Source organism: Cinclus cinclus, chromosome 11 (assembly GCF_963662255.1).
Source record: "Cinclus cinclus chromosome 11, bCinCin1.1, whole genome shotgun sequence".
In the NCBI taxonomy this organism is placed as follows: domain Eukaryota; kingdom Metazoa; phylum Chordata; class Aves; order Passeriformes; family Cinclidae; genus Cinclus; species Cinclus cinclus.
Genome location: NC_085056.1, coordinates 4,318,871 through 4,338,739, shown reverse-complemented (window position 1 = coordinate 4,338,739; position 19,869 = coordinate 4,318,871). Strand labels below are relative to the sequence as shown.

Below are 19,869 nucleotides of genomic sequence, written 5' to 3'. Positions count from 1 at the left end.
ATCCTTGTTGAAGGGCCATACACAGAGAACTGCTATGATTTTAGACAAGACTACACTGATGTTTTTCAACAGGCCCAGAGGACCAACTGACCAAAGAGATTGTTTTTTCTATCCTAATACTACAGATGGCTTCATCACATGCTAAATAAATCACCGCACTCAGCTAATGTTGGGGGACATCTGTGGTCAGCACAAAACAGGATTACTCCTTGTATCAGACTGTATTAAGCATATTTTTTTACATTAAATAAGCTAATCCACAATCATTAACACAAAACCCCAGTTTTTATTCAGCTTTCAAGTATGTTTCTGAAACTGTTATTATGTTTTTATGACAAGACTTACATAATTATAATATTGGATTTTTTTGCTGAAAAAGAGGCAAAATTAGCAAACTTCTTTTGGAAGGTAGAAACTAAAACAATCTGCTCAGATGTCAAACTGTAAATATTGCCCAATATTTGGCTTGCCGTATAAAAAAAAAGGTTTCACTACAAAATCCTCTATTTTTAAATAAACTTTATAAAAAATAAAATTCATGAAAGTGGATTTTATCTCTCTGATCTTCTCCCATCTTACTTTTAGCACATTAAAAAAGCCCACAAACCAGGCATGTTTCTGCTGACTTTTTACAATTTGAAGAGAGCACAGGTTTCATTTTCATAATAAAGCAAGCAGTGAAAGCTGAACTGCCTTACTGAATAGGACACAGCTCATCTTTACTCCAAATACTTCTTTCAGATGTTATCCTAAATTGTAAATAATGCTGCTTTTGATTGCATGCAACACTGAATTTAACTATGCAGAACATTTAAAGAGACTGATGGGATGAGTGCCCCACTCATGAAAAGCTGCTGAGAGAGGAAAGGATGTACAACATCCATTATATAAACACCCACTTTCAAAGTCTCTGTCCTGTGGATGGTAGAAATTTCAATGAGAATAGAACAGATTTACAAATCCACCCTTTACATTAAACAGCAAAAACTCCAAACAATCTCCAGTTCCTGGTACTCTGTTTGGTAGGTATTAGGTAACAAGCTCCACTTGTTCAGTTGACATTAATCCTGAGGTTTTAAGAACATTTTCTTAGCTCTTTTATTAGGTCTTGTTTTACTATTCCCCTCTTCAACTTCATCATCTTCATCATCATCCTTGAGTACATGTTGATCCCTTTTTCTCAAAAATTTCTTCCCTATTGTTCCCACTAATGTTTCATATCTGTAGAGAGAATAAAAAAAAATTACACCTTTTACTAAAATCAGAGGAAAAATCGTGGAGCATATCCTAAACCTTATCAACAATTTAAGTGGTGTAAAAAACCTGGTCATTAAAAGCATGGAGAAACACAAGCACTACATGACTTAGTGCATTATTATTCACTCTGACAGTTTCAATTTGTTAGCAACTGGTAACAAGGAAGGGATAAACATGGAATACCCTGATATCAACGGGCAGAACACCCTACAAGTTATTTTGCACCCAAATGTGATGGAGATTCAAGTGAATATACACCAGTATTCCTGGAAAATCAATTTGGTACAGTTCCATATTTATTGTGGGCTTTTAAAATTTTGTTTGTTTCCTTTTAGGGTTTTATTTCTCCATACATAATATAGTAACATCATATTCCTAGCTAATAGGAATATGTTATGTCATAAAATGTAACTTACCTTCTGGCCATTTCTTCATCTGACACATCAGCCTCCATTTTATCATCCTCTTCAATTTCTTCTTCCTTGCACTTTGAGTTCATTTGGATCATTAACTTCTGAAAATGAAGTGAGAAACAGCTTAAACATGTAATCATGACACAATGGCAACAGTGCTGAAATTCACCAGTAGAAGAGTGTAAGAGGTAAGAATCAAATTTAGTAATTATTTTCTGTTCCTGGTTAGGCTAGAGCCCATTGTTACAAAAACTCATGAAGAAAAGGCAAGAGAGACAGTGTTTACAGTGTATTGTACTACTCAAACATCCTAAAGGGCACTCCAAACATCTCCAGGAGACCAGAGAGTTAGATCATATTAATTTTTTGCACACAGACCTTGAAATGGTTTTGTTAGGAAGAAAGAATATCTTCAACGACTTACAGTAAAAGCCATGAAGCAATCATATGCTGAGCCACAGGGACAGCAAGTTCAAAGTAACTAAAAGAATCCCCTAAATTACCTTACACAGCCTTCTGCAGATCGCTTAGTCTTTACACCTTCATCCTCCTTCTTCAATTCAGTGGTAACTTTTTTATTACTGTCCCTGTGTACTTCTATCAGCATGAATCATGCCAGAAAGAAAATAAAGACTCTCTTGCCCAGCATTTTTACTTTGGAACTCTTAAGTCCTTACTTATACAAGCAAGTGTTGAATAAATAGGGTTGAATGTTTGTAGACTGGACTCTGCATTCTATGTCAGGAGGAAAAGTGAGCTTTTGTTTTGGTGAGCAGCATGTGGGATGGTTGCCTCACTTCAGGGAGGGAAAAATCTGTAGGAGTCATGCAATTACTGACCAACAACATAGGGAGGTAAAAAGATTCTATTTCCCAGATGCTTTGGTCAACATTTAGGGTTGAATGATGGAGTTTCTGGACATGGGAGGATTTATGAAAGGTGTTGCAAAGGCCAATAAGGCTGCAGTGCGAACCCTCAAATCCCCATCCCTAAGGGCTTTAATCCTAACGTGAGACAACCTCAAACCAGGACACAGAAATGGTACCTCAATTTCTGGATTGAATCCTTTGAAGGACATTCTGCCATAAACGAGATCCTCACATCGCAGAAAGCTTCTCTCTTCTATTATATAGCTCCTGCATGAAACCCCAAACCCAGCTTTTTGTCAAACCATGTACTTTAAAATAATCAAATTAAACAAATGCAAAAACGATGTGCTGTCTTCCCCCCACACAAATAAACAAAGCCACAGTGTATTTTAAACCATCAACTACTTTCTGCTTAATTGCTCTGATAAATCTTTCAGGACGAGGAGCTTGGATTGCAAAGGAATCCTTTTTGCCAGTAACGCTGTGCCAGTTCCACAAGCAAAATTAACTCTCCTGACAAAAAGCACTCTTTGCTGGTATGGTTCCACCTACATTAATACTTTTGCCAGAATAAAAATACCACATAAATATCACTCCCCAGGTGGCACTACTACACCAGCAAAACCTTCTAATTAATTTTTCATTGTGCTGTTAGACCTGGCATTAGTTGAGTCTGTTGGGGTATAAAACACTGTGCCACTCTCTGTTCAGCAGTCAGATTTTCCCCTTCTCCCTCCTTTTTTCCCTCTTTTAATGAGCATGGAGTGAGAAAAGAAACATGACCCTGAGGCATTCATAATACACGTGCCAGATAAAAGTACTTCCATGGATTGTTCCATCCTTGTCCTCACACATGTGTACCGGTTCCCTCATCCTCTTCATCTCCCATGTAAACCAAACTCTCATGATCACAGAACTTAGGCTGAAGAGATTGAGCTCATTGTCCTGCCTCAAGGCAGCACTAGTTACCCTTGAACAGCAGAGGTCCAGCTAACCTGTCCTCAAAAGACTTGCCATGATGAAGAATCCAGTGTCTCCTCAGGCAACCTACTCCAGAGCTTCAATAGCCTTATTGTAACAAAAGTTCTCCCAATGTGCAGATTGAACATTCCTTGCTGCAACTGAAGCTCAAATACCTTTCTGTCACATCCACCAAGAGGAATGGAAAAGAGTTTTTCAATGGCCTTATTCAATTACAGTTAATTCCTTGGGTCCTAGCTTTTTCAAAATTATGTATGTTCTCCCTCAGTGGAATTTTTTTCTACTTCTGAAAGGATGAAACCTAAGCAGTTTCAAAAGTAGTTCTCCTGCTATTTAAAGCACCTTTCTAAAGAGCAGGACACCTTTTTCCTTATTAGCTAAGCCTTCCTTTATTTTTGCCATTATCTCTCCTATTTCAAAACCAGGATTTGAAGTGACCTGGACACAAGAGGACAGAACTGTCCTGAGCTGACTTAACCATGTGACTGCAGCTGAATTTACTAACACAAGTTTTCAAACTTCTTTTTTCAAATGAAGGGGAAAAGCAGCATGGATGAGTTGGATCCTGACTGAAAGAAACTAATTACATGCATCTAGAAGAATGTGTGAGTAAAAGAAAACAAGACACACAAGAATTGAAAGTAGGTCAAACTACATTAGGCAACCTTAAGAACAGACCTCAAAATAAGTAACAAAAAAAGTTGTAATGCCAGTCTGTCACTGTTTTTGCTTAACTGGTTATTTATAATACTTATCTTACAGGAAAAAATATGAATATGCTATTTCCATTTCAAAACAATCCAATGATGGTAAGAAGTACAAACGATTACAAGCTTACTCTTTTTCCTTTAGATCTGGTACATCAAGATACCAGTGTTCTTCACTAATTATCTTCTTTTCTTCTTCTTCTATTTGTTTTTTAGTTTGTGAATCCAAACCCCTTTGCATGAACTACAAAGAAAGACACAAACACACAGTTTCAGTTTTCTGCATCATGAGTATCTTCTGAACATGCATTAATTACATGATGGCTATTATCCATTACATAATGTTGAGCAGTTGATACAAAGTAAATGCTTTTTCTGTTTTTTTTTTCCCCTCTGAGTTTCATCAAAGTTTGGGCAAACAGACAATGGAAAATTAAACCAGCTATCACAGCTATCTACTGAAAATCAACCGTCAGTCACACCTTACATATAAAGAAACAAACCTGTCCCAGCTACTTTTGATGGATTGGAGTTGTCACAATTTCCTACTTTTCCTAAGGTTTTTCTAATGTTTCAGCAAAGACCAGAGAGAAAGTAATGGTGTTGAAGTTACTGCTGCACATCAGGAACCAACTCTACCCACACAAACAGCACTGTAGCTCGGAGCTAGAGGTAGGGCATACCAGGCTGGCCATTTTTTTTTAAACATCTATACTTTCAACCATCCTCTTCTTTTCTCAGATTTAATGAACTGGATTGCATTTGTAGCTCTGAAGACAAGACACAAACCTGCCTTTGGAAGTGAATAAAATGAAGGATTTGAAACCGGACTCTGAAGAGAAGTCCTCTTTATCCAGCTGTGCTAAAGGAAGATATTCTCAGCTCTTCAGTTCTCACTGACCCACAAAGCACTGGTCCAGCACTGTAAGCACCTGTTAGCTCACTGCAGGAACAGTCTGCCAAAATATTTGAGACTAATAATGAAGTTTAGGGCAAGACTGCTATTTTTTCCTAATACAAGGACACTCCTGTCATTTGCTTCCTCGGTGATAACCTCTGTCAGAGGATGGAAACAGGAAGGTAAGAACAGTAACCTCTCAACAGATGGGAGTAGAAGAAGACATCTGTCACAGCCTGTAAAAAACTGCTGAGAGCACAGTACTACAGACCTGAGGCCTGTGAAACAGCATTCTAATTTCCATTTGTCTTAAGTCAGGTGCCTGAACTGAGTGACAATTAAGTCTAAACAATGTCAGTGAAACATGCTGGGAAAAAACGTAATTCTTCAAAATTTTATGGTAATAATCCATATAGTGCCACCCCTCTAAAAGGTGGGACCTCCCTGAGGACCTACAGAAAGTGTTTGAGTAACTGTACCTGTCAGAGGTCTACATTTATACCAACCTAACTCCCAGACAGAGGCAAGTCTAACAGTACAGTTCACACACAGTCCTGTAAAAATATACAGGTGGTACAGCTGTGCAATGTATGTATTATAAACAACCCACACATCTCTTCAGTCTTTACAAAATACCCAACCAAACCAAACTCAGAAGTACAATCTAATGTCTCATTTTACATTTATATTTATATTTGCACCCACTGTACAAGATCTTTATTGAAAGAAAAAATGACTTCTGTTTTCTAAGTCGATTCAGAATATGTCAAAGCTTTCCAATTAAAATTACAGTATCTTCTTGAGGAAAATAAGTGAATCTATCATGTGGAAAAACATATTGCTCAAGGAAATTGGCTAGCCAGTCAAAAATCTCAACACAAGAAATTCTGCTACAAGAACCCAATTAAATAATAATTTCACACTCCATTTTAAAGATTATGTTCCTAAAGATTACTAAAGGAAAAACCAAGGTAAAAATTAAGTGATCAGGTTTCTCTCGAATGTAAACACATACTGATGAATTAAAAATATACTCACTATGGTAGGCACAGAATATGTAAGTCAGTAACTGAGGGGTTGTTTGGGTGAGTTTCCCCAGGTTATGAGACCTGGATCAAATGGTGCAAGATCTAAAAGTTTGCCTCCATTGTCACCAGCCACATGTCACCAACCACACTTCACCCACCTGTTGAGTTCTGGTAATACATCAGATCACTACCTGCAGAGGCAGATGCTAAAAGCTTAATTAAAACATTTGTAAACAGGAAGATCTGCACAAACAAAGTGCTAAATGCAAGATCTGTGTACGACCTTTTCAAAACCTACTGATCTCTTCAAAGCTGGTTATTACTGCCTGGACTGTGAACCTGCAAATGTCATGGCAGCATATTCACATGGCTGGTTCTCCATGGCCTTCCACAGAAAAACAATCTAAAAAACTACTTTTGAAATCTCCAGGGGGTTGGTAAACTGGTAAACAACAGAAAGAAAAATTTCATTTCAAAAGTGTATTATGTAAAATAAGGAAAAATAATGATGCTGCCATCCAGGTTATGAGATTCTGTGTCAACACATTGCTGGCTGACTCAGTTCAACACCTACTCCCTTCTGAGAGCGAGGCAAGATGTATTTTGTTCCTTCTGTGAACAAGTTCTCGATTTAGCAGCATCTGTTAATTAGGGTAAATATTCCATCACCCAACTGTAGCAGAGTGCACTTTATGTGAAAAATTGAACTGAAGTCAGCTAACTCTTTCCAGCCAGAATGTGAAATATAGACCCATATAAATATGTGGGGAAATAAATGGCTAAATAAAACACCACAAGCAAGAAGCCACAAAGGCCCCATCATATTCAGCTAAAAAAACTCCTGAATATTAATGATAAAAGAAAAAAAAAAAAAGGAACTCAACTTTTCCAGGTTATTTTCCAGCAATAAAGGACCATCAATCAAAGGAGAACGCACTCTACTGAATTAGGAGCTGTAGTACATGGTGTGAAGCAGAATCCATTAGCCAGTGAGCAGAGACTAATTTCACACTGGTGACATGAGATTCACAGTCCCAAGGGTAACAACTATATCGGGATGTTACTAAGATCCCTGGCATTTATGAGTTGGGAAAGTTAGTTAATACTAGATATTAATCCTCATTCAGGCTGGGAGTTCCTTAGCCAACAATCTGAGCAGGGGAAAAATGGACACACCAAAACTTTTTTTTTTCTCAATACTAAAAGTCCCACCCCTAAGTAAAGCAAGCAGCATTGAAATCTTCAGTCCAACGTGCCGTTGAAATCTTTTTATTTAAATTCACAATAAGCAAACCAGCTGCAGAGGAGCGAGGTGGAACGAAAGCGCTCCTAAAAGGTGCGCTGGAGCTGGGCTCTCGAGGCCAGACTGTTGCCGGAATCATGAAGTTGCTGTCCGGCACCGAAGCCTGCAGTTTGCAAGCCCCGAACCCGCTGGCCAGCAGCTCGGTGCCGGCAGCAGCGACATCCTGCCGGGGGAGCAGCCCAGCAATCCCGAGGGCCGGGAGCGGACCATGGATGAACACATCTCTATTCAGGGGATGCGGGAGAGCCGCGTGGCCGGCGATGGGCACGGGAACGCCGCGCTCCAGGGCCCTGGGGCGGCCGCGTGTGGCCGGGTACACCCACCCCGGCCGCGGCTCACAGCGCCCACAGGGCCCTGCTGCCCCGGGCCGCCGCTTCCAGCCCCCCCGCAGGCCTCAGGCACGCCCTTCCCTCCTTCCCCCTCACCTTCATGCGCAGCAGGTTCTTGGACAGCTTGGTTTTCACCTCCCCGGCCATGGCGGCCCGCAGGCCGCGGCGGATCCCCGCGCTCGCGTAGCGCCGAGGCCGCGCACGCCGCGGCAGGAGCGGGGCGAGGCGGCGGCGCGGCTCCACCCTCCGGCCGGGGGCGGCCGCGGGCTCAGCACCCTGCCCACGCCCCGGGCCCCGTGCGCTGGTGATGCAAATCCAGCGATAAACATAGCGGCTGTGCGGGGTGAGGGAGACCGGGGGTGTGAGCAGGACGTAAATCCGCTTCGGTATAAAATGGTAAATCAGTAAGGGAACGTGATACGCCTTACCCATGCTTGAGTGTTGTGTGCTACTGCCGGCTTACAGCTTCATCCATGATTTTCTGATACTTCAAAAAGAGTATAAAATACATCTCACACGTGGCATTTGGAGACTGCTTGGCTTTAAAAGCTTTTCTTTATTTACAATCAGCACTGACTTATATTTTTTTAAAAAAGGAAAAGCCACAAAATGACCAAATGTGATTAAACTGGAAAGCGCACAAATTCAGAGATATTACAAAAAGCCTCAAAGCTTTGTTAGTCCTGAATCGTGATTTGCAAATTCAGTGTTGGCAGTGCTGTTGTTGAACTGCCATGCTGTGCACTGGGAGCTGAGGAGGAAATCCTGGTAGGCAATTGCCATCTGACTCCCAGTCACAGGCATGTACCACAATTTCTCTATATATTCTCATAAATCAGATTTCTGATGCCTGTTTTGGCATTTGGCACATAAACTGGGTGATAAAGCAATAAGAGTGAAGGTTCAGTGTTCAAAACTTTAATGAACTGGTGTGCTCCAAAAGACAATTTAGGGAGAAAAGTTCCCGTATATGCAAGATGTAGGTCAAAGCTTGAAGAACTCTGTAAGGATTTATGCTCTAATAGACTCCACAGAAAGGTATAATGAAGGACAAAACCTGATTGCAGTGGGAAAGGAGGGAGAATTATCTATATCCAGGCATCCTTATTACACATTTAAGCTCAGTGGACTAAAATGACCACAAATGCCAATGAGACATGGAGCCACAAATGCTTCAAGGCAAAGTCATAACACTGCATGAAAATATTTAATTTTCATACAGAGAAGGCACCTTCATTCCCAGGCTCTGTAAATGAGTTGAAGCTGCTCTGAAGTTCGAGGCCCCAGTTGGAAAGTCACATTGTGACTATGCTATGCTATTTAGCTCTTTCTCTGTTCCCTTTCTCATTAACAGATATCATCCCTTCCCAACAAAAGAAGGCTGGGAAGAAATTTGCCATTTTCTGAATACGAATGTTCATCAACGAATTAATATTTTTGAATCTTACTGAGCAAACCAATAGGGGAAAGCTGTTAATTAATGTAATGGCACAGTACAGCCAGAATCTCTCAATTTTTGGTGTTGTGTTCTTTGCCATGCATTTTAATAATGCATTTACTTTTTTGTTGATCGTTGCAAATCAGAGCCCTGTGTTTAATTGCATGATCTTCAATGTCAGGGCTTTTCTGAGCAGTTTCAGTTCATTTACAGTCCAGGAACGTACTTTGAATGATTTCTTCTAAAACTGTGCTCTACTCAGCACTTCTGCAACCACTGAGCTGTGGTACTGCCTGGCTTTGCTTGGTGGCCTTTGCAAGAACTGTTTCTGTCCCTCCATCCTATAGAACATCCCAGCTCAACAATTCCTCAGCAGACTCTGTTCACAGCCTGTTTGGGATTTGGGCACTGCACATAACAGCTCCTCTCTACCTTTGTTGAGAAGGAGCATTCCGCTCTGGATTCTTTGGGAGCTGCACTGTAATAATTTACATCACCATGCAGTGTCTAACTGGGATGGGGAGAGTGCAACCATGCTTAACCATGAAGATTATTCCTGGTACTCCCTGGTCCCCACTGCACCCCCTGTCTTGGTGCTGCACCCCAGGCTTGCACGGAGTTGCTGCCACTGTCTGTTGGCACATCAACTAAAAACCTGCCTCGATACAGGCAGGGAGAAGCATTTTGCAGTAAAAGCAGTATAGGTTCTGTGATGTTTATTTAGAAAAGTGGAGATTGTAAAAAAGCTGCCAAAGAATGTGATCTATTTTGGCAGTAAAAAAGTCCAAGGGAAATTTTTGGGTTGAATCTCCCATCACTTGAATTGGATGAGGAGGTTATAGATAACAATCAGCTGCCTTGTGGACCAGATTATACTGTCTGGTAAATGTGAAGACTCTCCATTGATTGCAGGAGAAATTTTTATGATTTACTGGTAGTGGTGGAGGCAACTCAGAGAAGAATCCAGCCCTGTAAATACGCCTGCTTGTGGAGTGAGGGTGAAAAAAGAATCTCTCTACTTTTAGAGAAGAATCGAGGGTCATTGTAATGACAATGACAATTAGATGCCTCTCCCACAGCTCTGAGTGCTGCACAGCAGCTCCATTTTCAATCTGGAAATCCATTTCTTTTTCAAAACAAAAATACTCAGGGAAATAACTTGGGGGAAAGGAGCTCCATCTCATCAAAGATCGTACATTAAACAAGCAGATAAAAGATTTTTCTTCCTAGGAAATGTGGTCCCTTCTCCCTCTAGTAATTACAGAAGTCGAATCAAAGTTGTCATTAACATTATTTAAGGAGTAATCTCTCTTGGAGCAGCACATGTGGCAGCTGTGAAGTAATTTCACGCCAATGGGATCTAATTTGTGGGAACTGTGTCTTACTTTTCCCGTAACCTTTTATTTATTCATATTCTCGTAGTAGCGTGATTTTAGGGCAAAACTGGTATCTCAAACCTTACAGCAACCTATCAGCTGATTTGATTTCTTATGAGCTGTCTTTGAAATCCGAAGCAGCTTTTTACTGCTCTCAGAATACCTGAAGCCTTTCCCCCCACCTTGCAAATATCAAAATTCTCACAGTCTGACAGGCGAGTCATTAATTTGTGTCAAACTCCTGCACTGTGTTTTAAGTAAGGACATTATGTGTTTTTCTCTATGAATGAGGATAAGAAAATGAGAAGCGGAACTGCCGGAGGTCTGTTTGCAAACCTGAAAGGAAGGTGTGAAGTGCTGCGTGCGGCTGGGTGTGATCAGCAAAGCAGTTTTGTCCCCTGTGCTCCCCCCAGAGAGAGCGAGAAATCCTCAGCGTGGCAGAGGTGCCGTTCTCAAGCGCAGGACTCCTTTTTCATCTGTGCCGCTAATGCATGCGGTGTATTGACAGCTGCGGCGGTGCTGGGTGCCGGGGGATTTGTTACAATATTCATCACCTTTGGTGCGCTCATGTACAACCCGCGCTGCTCATCCCGCTTTGTACCTCATCCACGGTGGATGCGGGCTAGCTCCAGCTCTCCTTCACACTTCACCGACTCACCCTCTTCGCTTTTGAGGTCTCTTTTGCTGGCATTGACACCGGTTTAGGTGGCAGCTGATACACAGTGTTTTAAATCCCTGCCCCGTGTTCCTCAGCTGACCGCGGGTTTTCCTGTGGATGGCGGTGATATGGAAAGAATACGGGAGCCAGACTTCTGTAATTTGGGTAACACGGATCTGTGAGCACAGTTCACGTTGCTGACTCTTTCCTTTTAATAGCCTTTGGTAGTTCACAATTTATGCATCATGGAAAGGTGCGTTTTAAAAATGTGCTTGTGGCAAAACAGAGTTACAAAATCTCCAGAACAACTAAGATGTGTCTTTGGAGAAAATGCCTGGTGTCAGTCTGGGAGAGGACAATTCATTCTGAGTTGGCTGGACTGAATGACATTCATTCATTTTGGCTGGTCCAGTGGCAGGGTGACCTTTGTATGAATAAATAGAGTAATTCCTCTTTGATTAAAGAAAGAACCAGCCTCATAATGGTAGCTTCCTATATTCTGCCATCAGCTGAAGTGGTGGAGAGAACACATGCTGCTCTGTCAGATTCTGCTGGCATGTGGAGAAGCCTAAATATTTGAAATTATTGGATATATCCCCGTGTTAGGAGTCAGAGCAAAGAGAATGACTACAGAATGGTGTGAACCATCTTTCTTTAAAGCTTTCCTTTAAAAATCAGGAGGCTTTTAACTTTTTGGATTTGGTGGAATCACAATTAAAAGAGAAAAGGAAAATATCACCCTCTGTTTGTTAACTATAAAAATGCAATCCAGCAGTGCTGTTGGTGCTTTTGCTGTTTCCCAGGTCAATAAATGGTTCCCCTGACTTTAATAAACATTGATGCTGCAGGCTTGTTCTACAGTGATTGAACATTTTTATAGTTTCAACCACTCGCATTGCATGAAAGCTTTAAGATTTTCTTTCTTTTTTTTCACCCCTCTTTTTCAGAAGGGTTGGTTCTGATTGATTAAATTGTCATTTTTCAGAGTTAGTTGCTGAATTACAACTTGGCGTCTTTAACCATGCGATTTGTTTAGAGAGACAGCATTTTGATATAGCAAAGCAGCTGAGAATTTTTAAGCAGTAAAAGGAAATTTTGTTCACTTTGTTCTCAGCCTTTCATCACTGCCTGACAAAAATGCTCCTGAAAACAACATGAAGGCTATGATACAAAGAGAAGGTGCTTATATCCATACTCACTTCTTTATTCCATCACAGAGCTGATCTGTGCAGAACTATATTGCTTTCGATTAGTAGTTGGATACCTCATTGTTGTTCACATGTTTATTTTGCCGAGGAGGAAGGAGGGGAGGGAGGGGGAATTAGAAACATAAAATGAGTACCACCCAATGTGATATTAAGAGTAAGTGACAGCACTATACTTTGGACAAACCCCTTAATACGTACGATGGATTTCTTTGCACCAAAATGATGGGTTCTGAGTCAAAAACCTGCAGGGGTTTCACCTAAATCCAGACTGAGCCTGGTTCAAAGGGACAAAGACCTTGTAATTCTTTAGAAACTGAAGAAATTATGATGCATTCTTTTCTATTTAACCAGCTGTCACCTTCCTTCTCTGTGGATAACTGCTGGGTTTCAAGGTCTACTTTTTTTTACTTTCCTTCACTCCCTCCAATTTAAATCTGTATTCAAGACAGTAAAGCTGAAGTAAATGAGACTCACATAAAAAAAATATGTGTTCGGATTGTGTTGGAAAAGAAAGACCAACAAAACTGTCCTCTAGAACATAACAGGATATCTTTTGCTTTTGATTTACAGTGCCTGCAGGGGAAACAGGATAATCTAATGGCCTGAATATGGGAGATCTTACACTGCAGTGTTGCCCTGGTCAGACTCTGAAACAGAACTTAGTAGTAGAAATCTCAGGGTATCAATATGAAATACTGAAGTCCAATTATACTTCTGCTTGTACACTTTCCCCTTTCTGGCCATTTCATCTTCTGCTCTGAAATAATAACTTACAACAGTGCAAAGCTGAATTTCAGCAGTGAATTATATCCCTGGCCTCTAAATTTAATTGCATGGTACTGCAACTAACCCACTATCCATCTTGGTCCGTGGAATTCTTTCTGCCTCTTTCCTTTTGCTTCTATACCATTCATTCAAGACCTTTAGAAAACACAAAATAGGTCCCCAGAAAGAAGGTGAATTGTGAAAGGAATGTTTTAACTTTTTACCTGCTGCCAATTCTTGATGGTCTTTAACTAAAAAGGGAGGTAGGGTTCAACAGCAGTGGGGTCAGGATGAGGTGCTGCAGGCTCTGGATGTTTTCCTGCAGTCAGGAAAACTGTACCTGGGTTCAGGGGGACAATTTACAAGCACCGGTTTGGATTTGATCCAGCCAGCCAGGTGCTGTACAGGATGTTCTTTTCCCACCATGTAGTGCCTGGAAATGAAGCTGGGGCAGGTGTCAGATCAGGGCTCCCATTCAGCACAGCAAACCTGGTGTTCCTGACCCCATTGTTCTGATCAGCTGAAGGTTTCACGGCAAGATGTTGGTGCCTGAGCAAACCATTTATAGCAAAAGCAAAAAAAGATATTCTGCGGTTATAATAAATACAATATGATTATGTTTTTAGGACAGTTACTCATGTTTGTTTCAAAATCACATTAAGGCCATTTTATAGGTCGGGGAAATAAGCTGTAACATGAAAAAGAGTAAAATATTCATTAATGCCATAATGATTTATATCAAAACATTATGGGGTAGCACACTTTGCCTCGGACCAGTTCCTCAATGAATGTTTTTCTAATTTCCATAAGTAATTGACCTCTCATTAGCCACTCATTAGAAAAATAGAAGTGATGTGACAAAAGCAAACCCACTACGACAAAACTCTGCATATGCATAAATCATTGAAAAATCCAATGGGTTCAAAATGAAAAACCACAAGAACCTTGCTTTCTCTGACCAAAAAAGGATTTTGTTTGTATCTGTGAAGCGAAACACTTTTCTCTGAATATATAGATATGTATGTATATCCTTAAATCCATACTTTGACTCGTGGCTGATTTTCAAACACTGAACATTCACTTCTCCTTGCATGTAACTTCATAGGGAAAAAAAATAGCCAAATAATTCAGACACATGTGTAAGTGTAAGTCTATGTCAGATCCTGGTAGACATTGAGATTGGAAAAATGGATGGACTAAATGCAAAACTTTACTTTGGAAGCAAATAAACATCGACTGATGCTTCTCACTGACTCCATCCCAGAAGTAGATACATTCCAGTGCTGAATCCTTGTCTGTGAGCAGTTTTCTCAGAGGGGAGGGGTCTGCCTTGTCCTTTTTATAGCCACTGTTAACCAACACAGGAATGTTAGCAAGCCCAAGTAATAGATTTTTCACATATTGATGTATTAACTTAATAACCTTATATATCTGTCTTTTTATAGATCAATAAATCAATTTTGAGCTAGTTCTTCATCACTGCAATATTGTGAAAAGTGAAGCTGATATTTAATGCAGTTTTATGAGTCCTGGATGCCACTGGACAAACCCAGAAAAAAATCCATTTATTTTTAATATGTCCTTTAAAGTCCTGATGTCCATCTGAAACTTATTTGAAAGTAACTGGATTTATGGGTTCCAAGTAAGCATTTCATTATGAAGCTACCTGAGTATGAGAGAAGAAAAAAAAATCACTGTCTGGAAGTTTTGTACAGCAGAGAGGAGTTGAACCGATGAAGCTCCCCTGACCTTATGCAGTACTGGCTAAGAAACTGCAGGGTTTAAAAGGTGGAGTAATATTGTAAAAGAATGGGAAAAGCTACTGGCCTAGGCCTGCCTTGGGAAAAAGACCACTGAGAATCTCATTTTTCCTCGTTTGGGAAGTGTATCTATTGTCTGGCTACCCTTCTTACCGTTTGTTTTTCTATTTTTCTTCCTGAATTCTCTTGCAATGGACCATTGCATAGCACTGCTTTAATATGGGTGAATATCACTTCTGTTTTGCCAAAGGAAGCACAGGAGTGATCATGAGAAATTTCCTATTAAGGAAGAAAAATGCATTTTTGAAGGCTCACTCAGAAAAATCAGACTGCTTAGCTTTCCATGACATTTAAAAGGAAAATATTGAAAAGAAGTGGCATACAAACAGTGAAGTTTTGTGGTGTATTGACTGTTTCATGCCATGGGACTATACCAAGTGATTAGTTTTGTGATGATGCTCCTGTGTATTTTTTTCCCTGTGTTGTTGCAGGAACTGTGATTGCATAGTCTAGTCCTGATGATTTCAGCCCAAATTTACAGAAAAATCTGATTTCCAATGCCTTTTAGCACCAGGGAGCACCTCTTCAAGGAGCCATGCCTGAAAACTGTTAGGAAACCAAACATGGTGAAACAGCAGGAAGCTGAGATTCGATTACCCAAAGATCTCTCTTATGTCCAACATCTGCTCTAGGATTGCCAGAGCTGCTATAGAGATGGAGTTTAAAACTCCTGGACAGTTTTTCTGTTGGAGTTATCCCTGCATCTCTCTGCACAACACTGTCTGCTCCTTAGAGCCCACCCTTTCCCCCACAGTTACATGCTCCTACACTGCCAGAATGTCAGATGGGATCCTAAATCCCAATTTCTTTGGGATTTAGGAACACATTTGGATTTCAGCCAGGAGTGGAAGTTATACATACATCCTCTTGTACCCACGCACATACTCAATATATTTCTTTACATATGGAATCTGAATCAGTAATACTAAAAGCCTGAAGTTGAAGGAAGGACAAATGCATTTATAGCTGTGATTCTTGATAAGGTTTTTACTTTTTTAAAAAAAAATAATTTATTCAGTCATTTTGTGAATTTTGCCCCATATATCATGGGAGTGACATACTTGATTCATTGCAAGGTGGAAATGACACGCACCAAGGTAATTCTCCTTATATTGATTGACTTTAAAGAAGTCCTAGTGCTAGGCTTAAAATTTGTAATTTAACTGAACTAGATAAAAACACTTCCTTCCCGTGAGAAGTAAGGAAAAAGCTCACCTCTGGCAAATGTTATCTTTTTTTGTAATATTTTGGGGGTGCCCCTGCACTAGCTGCCTGTTAGTGAGCCCTGAGGTTACCTAAGACTGGCTGTATCTTGCTGCTTCTTGCTGAAAGTTGCTAATGGGGAAAAGAGAGTGTTATGATTAGAGGTCCAAAGGACAATTTCCAAACCTGCAATATCATATCAGTATTCCCTGGGGCAAGGAAAGCTGTAGATATTCAGGAACCCACCAAATTAGCTATGAAGGGCATCCTTAATGACACCAGCAGAAGAAAATAGTAAGGCTTTTTTTTGTTGCAGCATGCTTTTGGTTGTTGTATGCAAAGTGGTTTAATATCACCTTAATCTCAGCTTGCCATGTGAAAAATGACCCTGTCAGCTTGACACAGAAGTAGAATATTGAGAAGTGGAACATTTTGTCTAATGGGGAAGAGCTGACAAAGACAGACTGAATAATACTTAATTGGATAAAACTGACTTGATTTTGAATTCCAAATGAAATTAAAAATATTACACTAAGATTTATAGGGTTTGTTTTCTGCCCTTTTTTTCCTGTGTTTTCTGCGGTTTGCTCATGTTGCCAATATTTCAGTTTAACAGCACCATTCTATTCTTTATTGATAAAAGCCAAAGGCATGATATTGCAAGACATTTGGCAATGCCAGTATAAATGGGAATTCTCAGTTGTGTACAGCCCAGTTATTGATGTTTTTATTAGCAGTCTTTATAAGGGCACATTTTGCTTTCCTCCTCAGCACTGTAATGTGGAAATGAGGAAAATGCCTGTTGGAATTAGCTAAGCACAAGCCAGTTTTGATTGAACACATCTCTGTCCTGTGCCCAGCCACAGGGCCAGGGTGTCTCAGCAATGCCTTTTTCCCCTTTGCCCATCCATGACTCTTCTGCTGTCCAGGATATGGGAACAAGGCAAACTAACCTTCATCTGATGCAGGAACCACCATCCCTTATTTCTCCAGCTGCTTTAAAGAGCTCTTCACAACCCTCTGAGTCCCTGCAAAATGTGTTATATCTATTCAGGGCAAGGCTTTGGTCTGAGGACACTATAGGGAAATTCTTTGACAAAATTAATTTCTGAGAATTTTCACTAGCCACTATAAAAAGTTTTATCTATGTTATTTTTTTCCCCCTGCTCTGCTGTATAAACAAACATGACGCTTTATTCTACAAAGTGATTTCTTTCTGAATTATAGAACCATGGAAAAAGCATATAAAACCCACAAACCTTATTATTTTTGTATTCTTGAAACACAAAATTGATTTAAACCAAGTTTAGCCAGCAATATTTCTTCCCCGTCTGAGAAACTATATCCTGAGCTTCAGACTAAAGTAAATTTTTATAGGTATGTCGTAATTATAAACCCTTGAGAAACTGATTTTGTAACAGGGACACAGGCACAAAGCTTCCCTGTAGTTACTCTGCTGAGCACTGATGCAAAGAGGCTGAAAATTCATCCTCCCAAGAAGGAGCTTATTAAAAGACTGCAGTGGTTTTAATGACATTTCTTGTGACATCAAAATTATTTCACTCAGAATCACAAAGCATCTCTGTTTCTGCATTTTTGAAGATCCGGGGGGAAAATACTGCTGCAGCCTCATAGTGACTGAGGGAAGCAATCCAGAGAGATAAATCTGCTCTGGTGCTCATATCCTCTCATTATAGGAGATGTAAATTAATTTGTTTAATTAGAACAGCGTATAATAATCATCAACAGGAAGGCAGAAGTGTTTGGAAAACACTCTGGATTCAGATTTTCCCCTTAAATTGATGAATAATGGCTGAAAGGTCAGTGATAACTGAACTCAAAATGTGGGGGTTTGGCTCACATCAGGTATGTGTGGTAACTTGTGTTCTTATTAAAGTCTATGGAGATCCTGGATTGATTTTCTTGCAATATTTCAAATGAAATGGGTATTTTCAAGAAATATACATTTCTGATTGGGCTGATCAGTGTATTATTTATATCAAGTCTTTCGATGGCAGGGCGCTTGGCCCAGATATATCACACCATAAGGGATTAAATTCTTCTCACTTGATCAACCTTAAATTACACTTCTCAGCTCTACAGGTATGTAAATACTTTGCAAAGATGGATAAATTGCCATTTTAGGGGTGTTCAAAGACAAGAATTGTCCCCAAAGCCTGCACCAGCTCAGGGGCTGAGGTCTGAACTGTATCATCCCTCATTCTACATCCACTGAAGCCTACAGCAACATTTTCACCTAGAATATCCAGCCTCTGGCAGTAAGTTTGCTTGGCTTTCTTCTTATCTCCCAGAGCTTACTCACAGGAGGAAGGGGCTGAAGTCTGACGTTCTCAAAGGAGATGTATAAAACAAGTGGTGGCAACAACATTCAGGGGAGGAGGAGAGTTTGGTTAAGCTCATGGACTGTTGCAGGCTGTTGAATGTGAAATGGCACAGGCCTTGAATTTTAGGCATTTTTGGCACTGGCTCTTTGATCAGTCAGACAATGAAGCGAGAAATGGAAAAGCACAGAGAACTCAACTTCATCCACAGTGCATGGAAGTAGCCAAAAATAGCTGATTGAATTGAACAGCAGCACTGGGGAAGTTTTCCAAAGTTTTTTAGGATCTCCAAGGAATTTTTGGCCCATATTCGGAGAGAAAAATCATGTTAGCCTCCCTTTCCTTGAGCCAGTTCTCTCATCCATGCAGAGCTAACCCAGACACGTGGGATTGAACCCAGTTCCTTCTGAAGCCAAGGGAAAGCTCCTACTGGCTTTGGTGGAGGCAGGATTCATCCCTTTGTGAGACAATCATATTTATATTCAATACCCTGAAACTTAAACTGAGGATTAGCAGAATTAAACTCTCCTAATTTGTATATCTCACACTGCCAAACCGCAATTAACTTCTGTGCGTTTGAATTAATACGGAAAATTATTAACCACCCTTTCCTCATGCAATTATCATTTTACACTTCTGGAAGAAATTTCTTCAAAATATGAAAAGTAGCCTGCACCCCGTGACCTTATCCCTTTTAATATGCTTTAGTCAGTAAAGTAAAAAACAATTTTTCACCCCACTGCTTCCATGTGCAGGCGATGCTTTCCCAGTGCCGCTGCCGGCCGTGCACGCTGTGGATCCAGTGGCTTTGTGTGGGGCACTCCTCACAGGGGGACAGGACTCAGAGCTCTAAACTCACCCAAGAGCAACACCTGTGTGTGCAGCCCTTGGCAAAGTCTGCTTTTTTGGTGTTATTTTTAATTGTGCGACACGTAGGATCAACATTGTCCCTTTTCTCCCACTCAAGTTCAAGCAGGACGTTCTTTTTTTCCCTGGGCACAGAGCTGCAGGTTGGCAGGGCAAGGTAAGGGCAGCCTGAGGCAGACAGAGATTTCTGCCTCGTTTTCTGCCCTTCTTTTGCATGGGCTGCCTGGACTCTTACACAGCTCTGGGAGGGCCCAGTTGGTTCCCAAAGCTGACAAAGCATCTGTGTTCCCATGGGTTTTCCTTGTGCTGCTCTACCCCCTCCTTCAGGTGCTCATTTCCTTAAATAAGTACAATTCTAAGCTATTTTTAAAATTAAGGGTAGGGGGAGATATGCAAGACCAGATATA

General features: G+C 40.5%; 1 protein-coding gene across 1 annotated transcript; it reads right to left on the bottom strand.

Annotated features, from left to right (window-relative positions):
* Window positions 1-274: 274 nt before the first annotated feature.
* On the bottom strand, window positions 275-8,002 carry MPHOSPH6 (M-phase phosphoprotein 6). Its single transcript, XM_062500087.1, has 5 exons — window positions 7,882-8,002; window positions 4,359-4,471; window positions 2,716-2,806; window positions 1,674-1,771; window positions 275-1,221 (listed from the first exon to the last, which is right to left on the bottom strand). The coding sequence occupies exons 1-5, from the start codon at window positions 7,930-7,932 to the stop codon at window positions 1,062-1,064; spliced, it is 513 nt and encodes a 170-aa protein (XP_062356071.1). The 5' UTR covers window positions 7,933-8,002; the 3' UTR covers window positions 275-1,061.
* Between the last annotated feature and the right edge of the window lie 11,867 nt (window positions 8,003-19,869).

Excerpts from the sequence above, each read along its gene's own strand:
- MPHOSPH6 (XM_062500087.1), bottom strand. The coding sequence starts at position 7,932 with ATGGCCGGGGAGGTGAAAACCAAGCTGTCCAAGAACCTGCTGCGCATG. Across the intron at positions 1,772-2,715 it reads GATTCAATCCAGAAATTGAG|AAGTTAATGATCCAAATGAA; the intron begins GTACCATTTCTG and ends CTTCATTTTCAG. Across the intron at positions 1,222-1,673 it reads GATGAAGAAATGGCCAGAAG|ATATGAAACATTAGTGGGAA; the intron begins GTAAGTTACATT and ends TTCTCTCTACAG.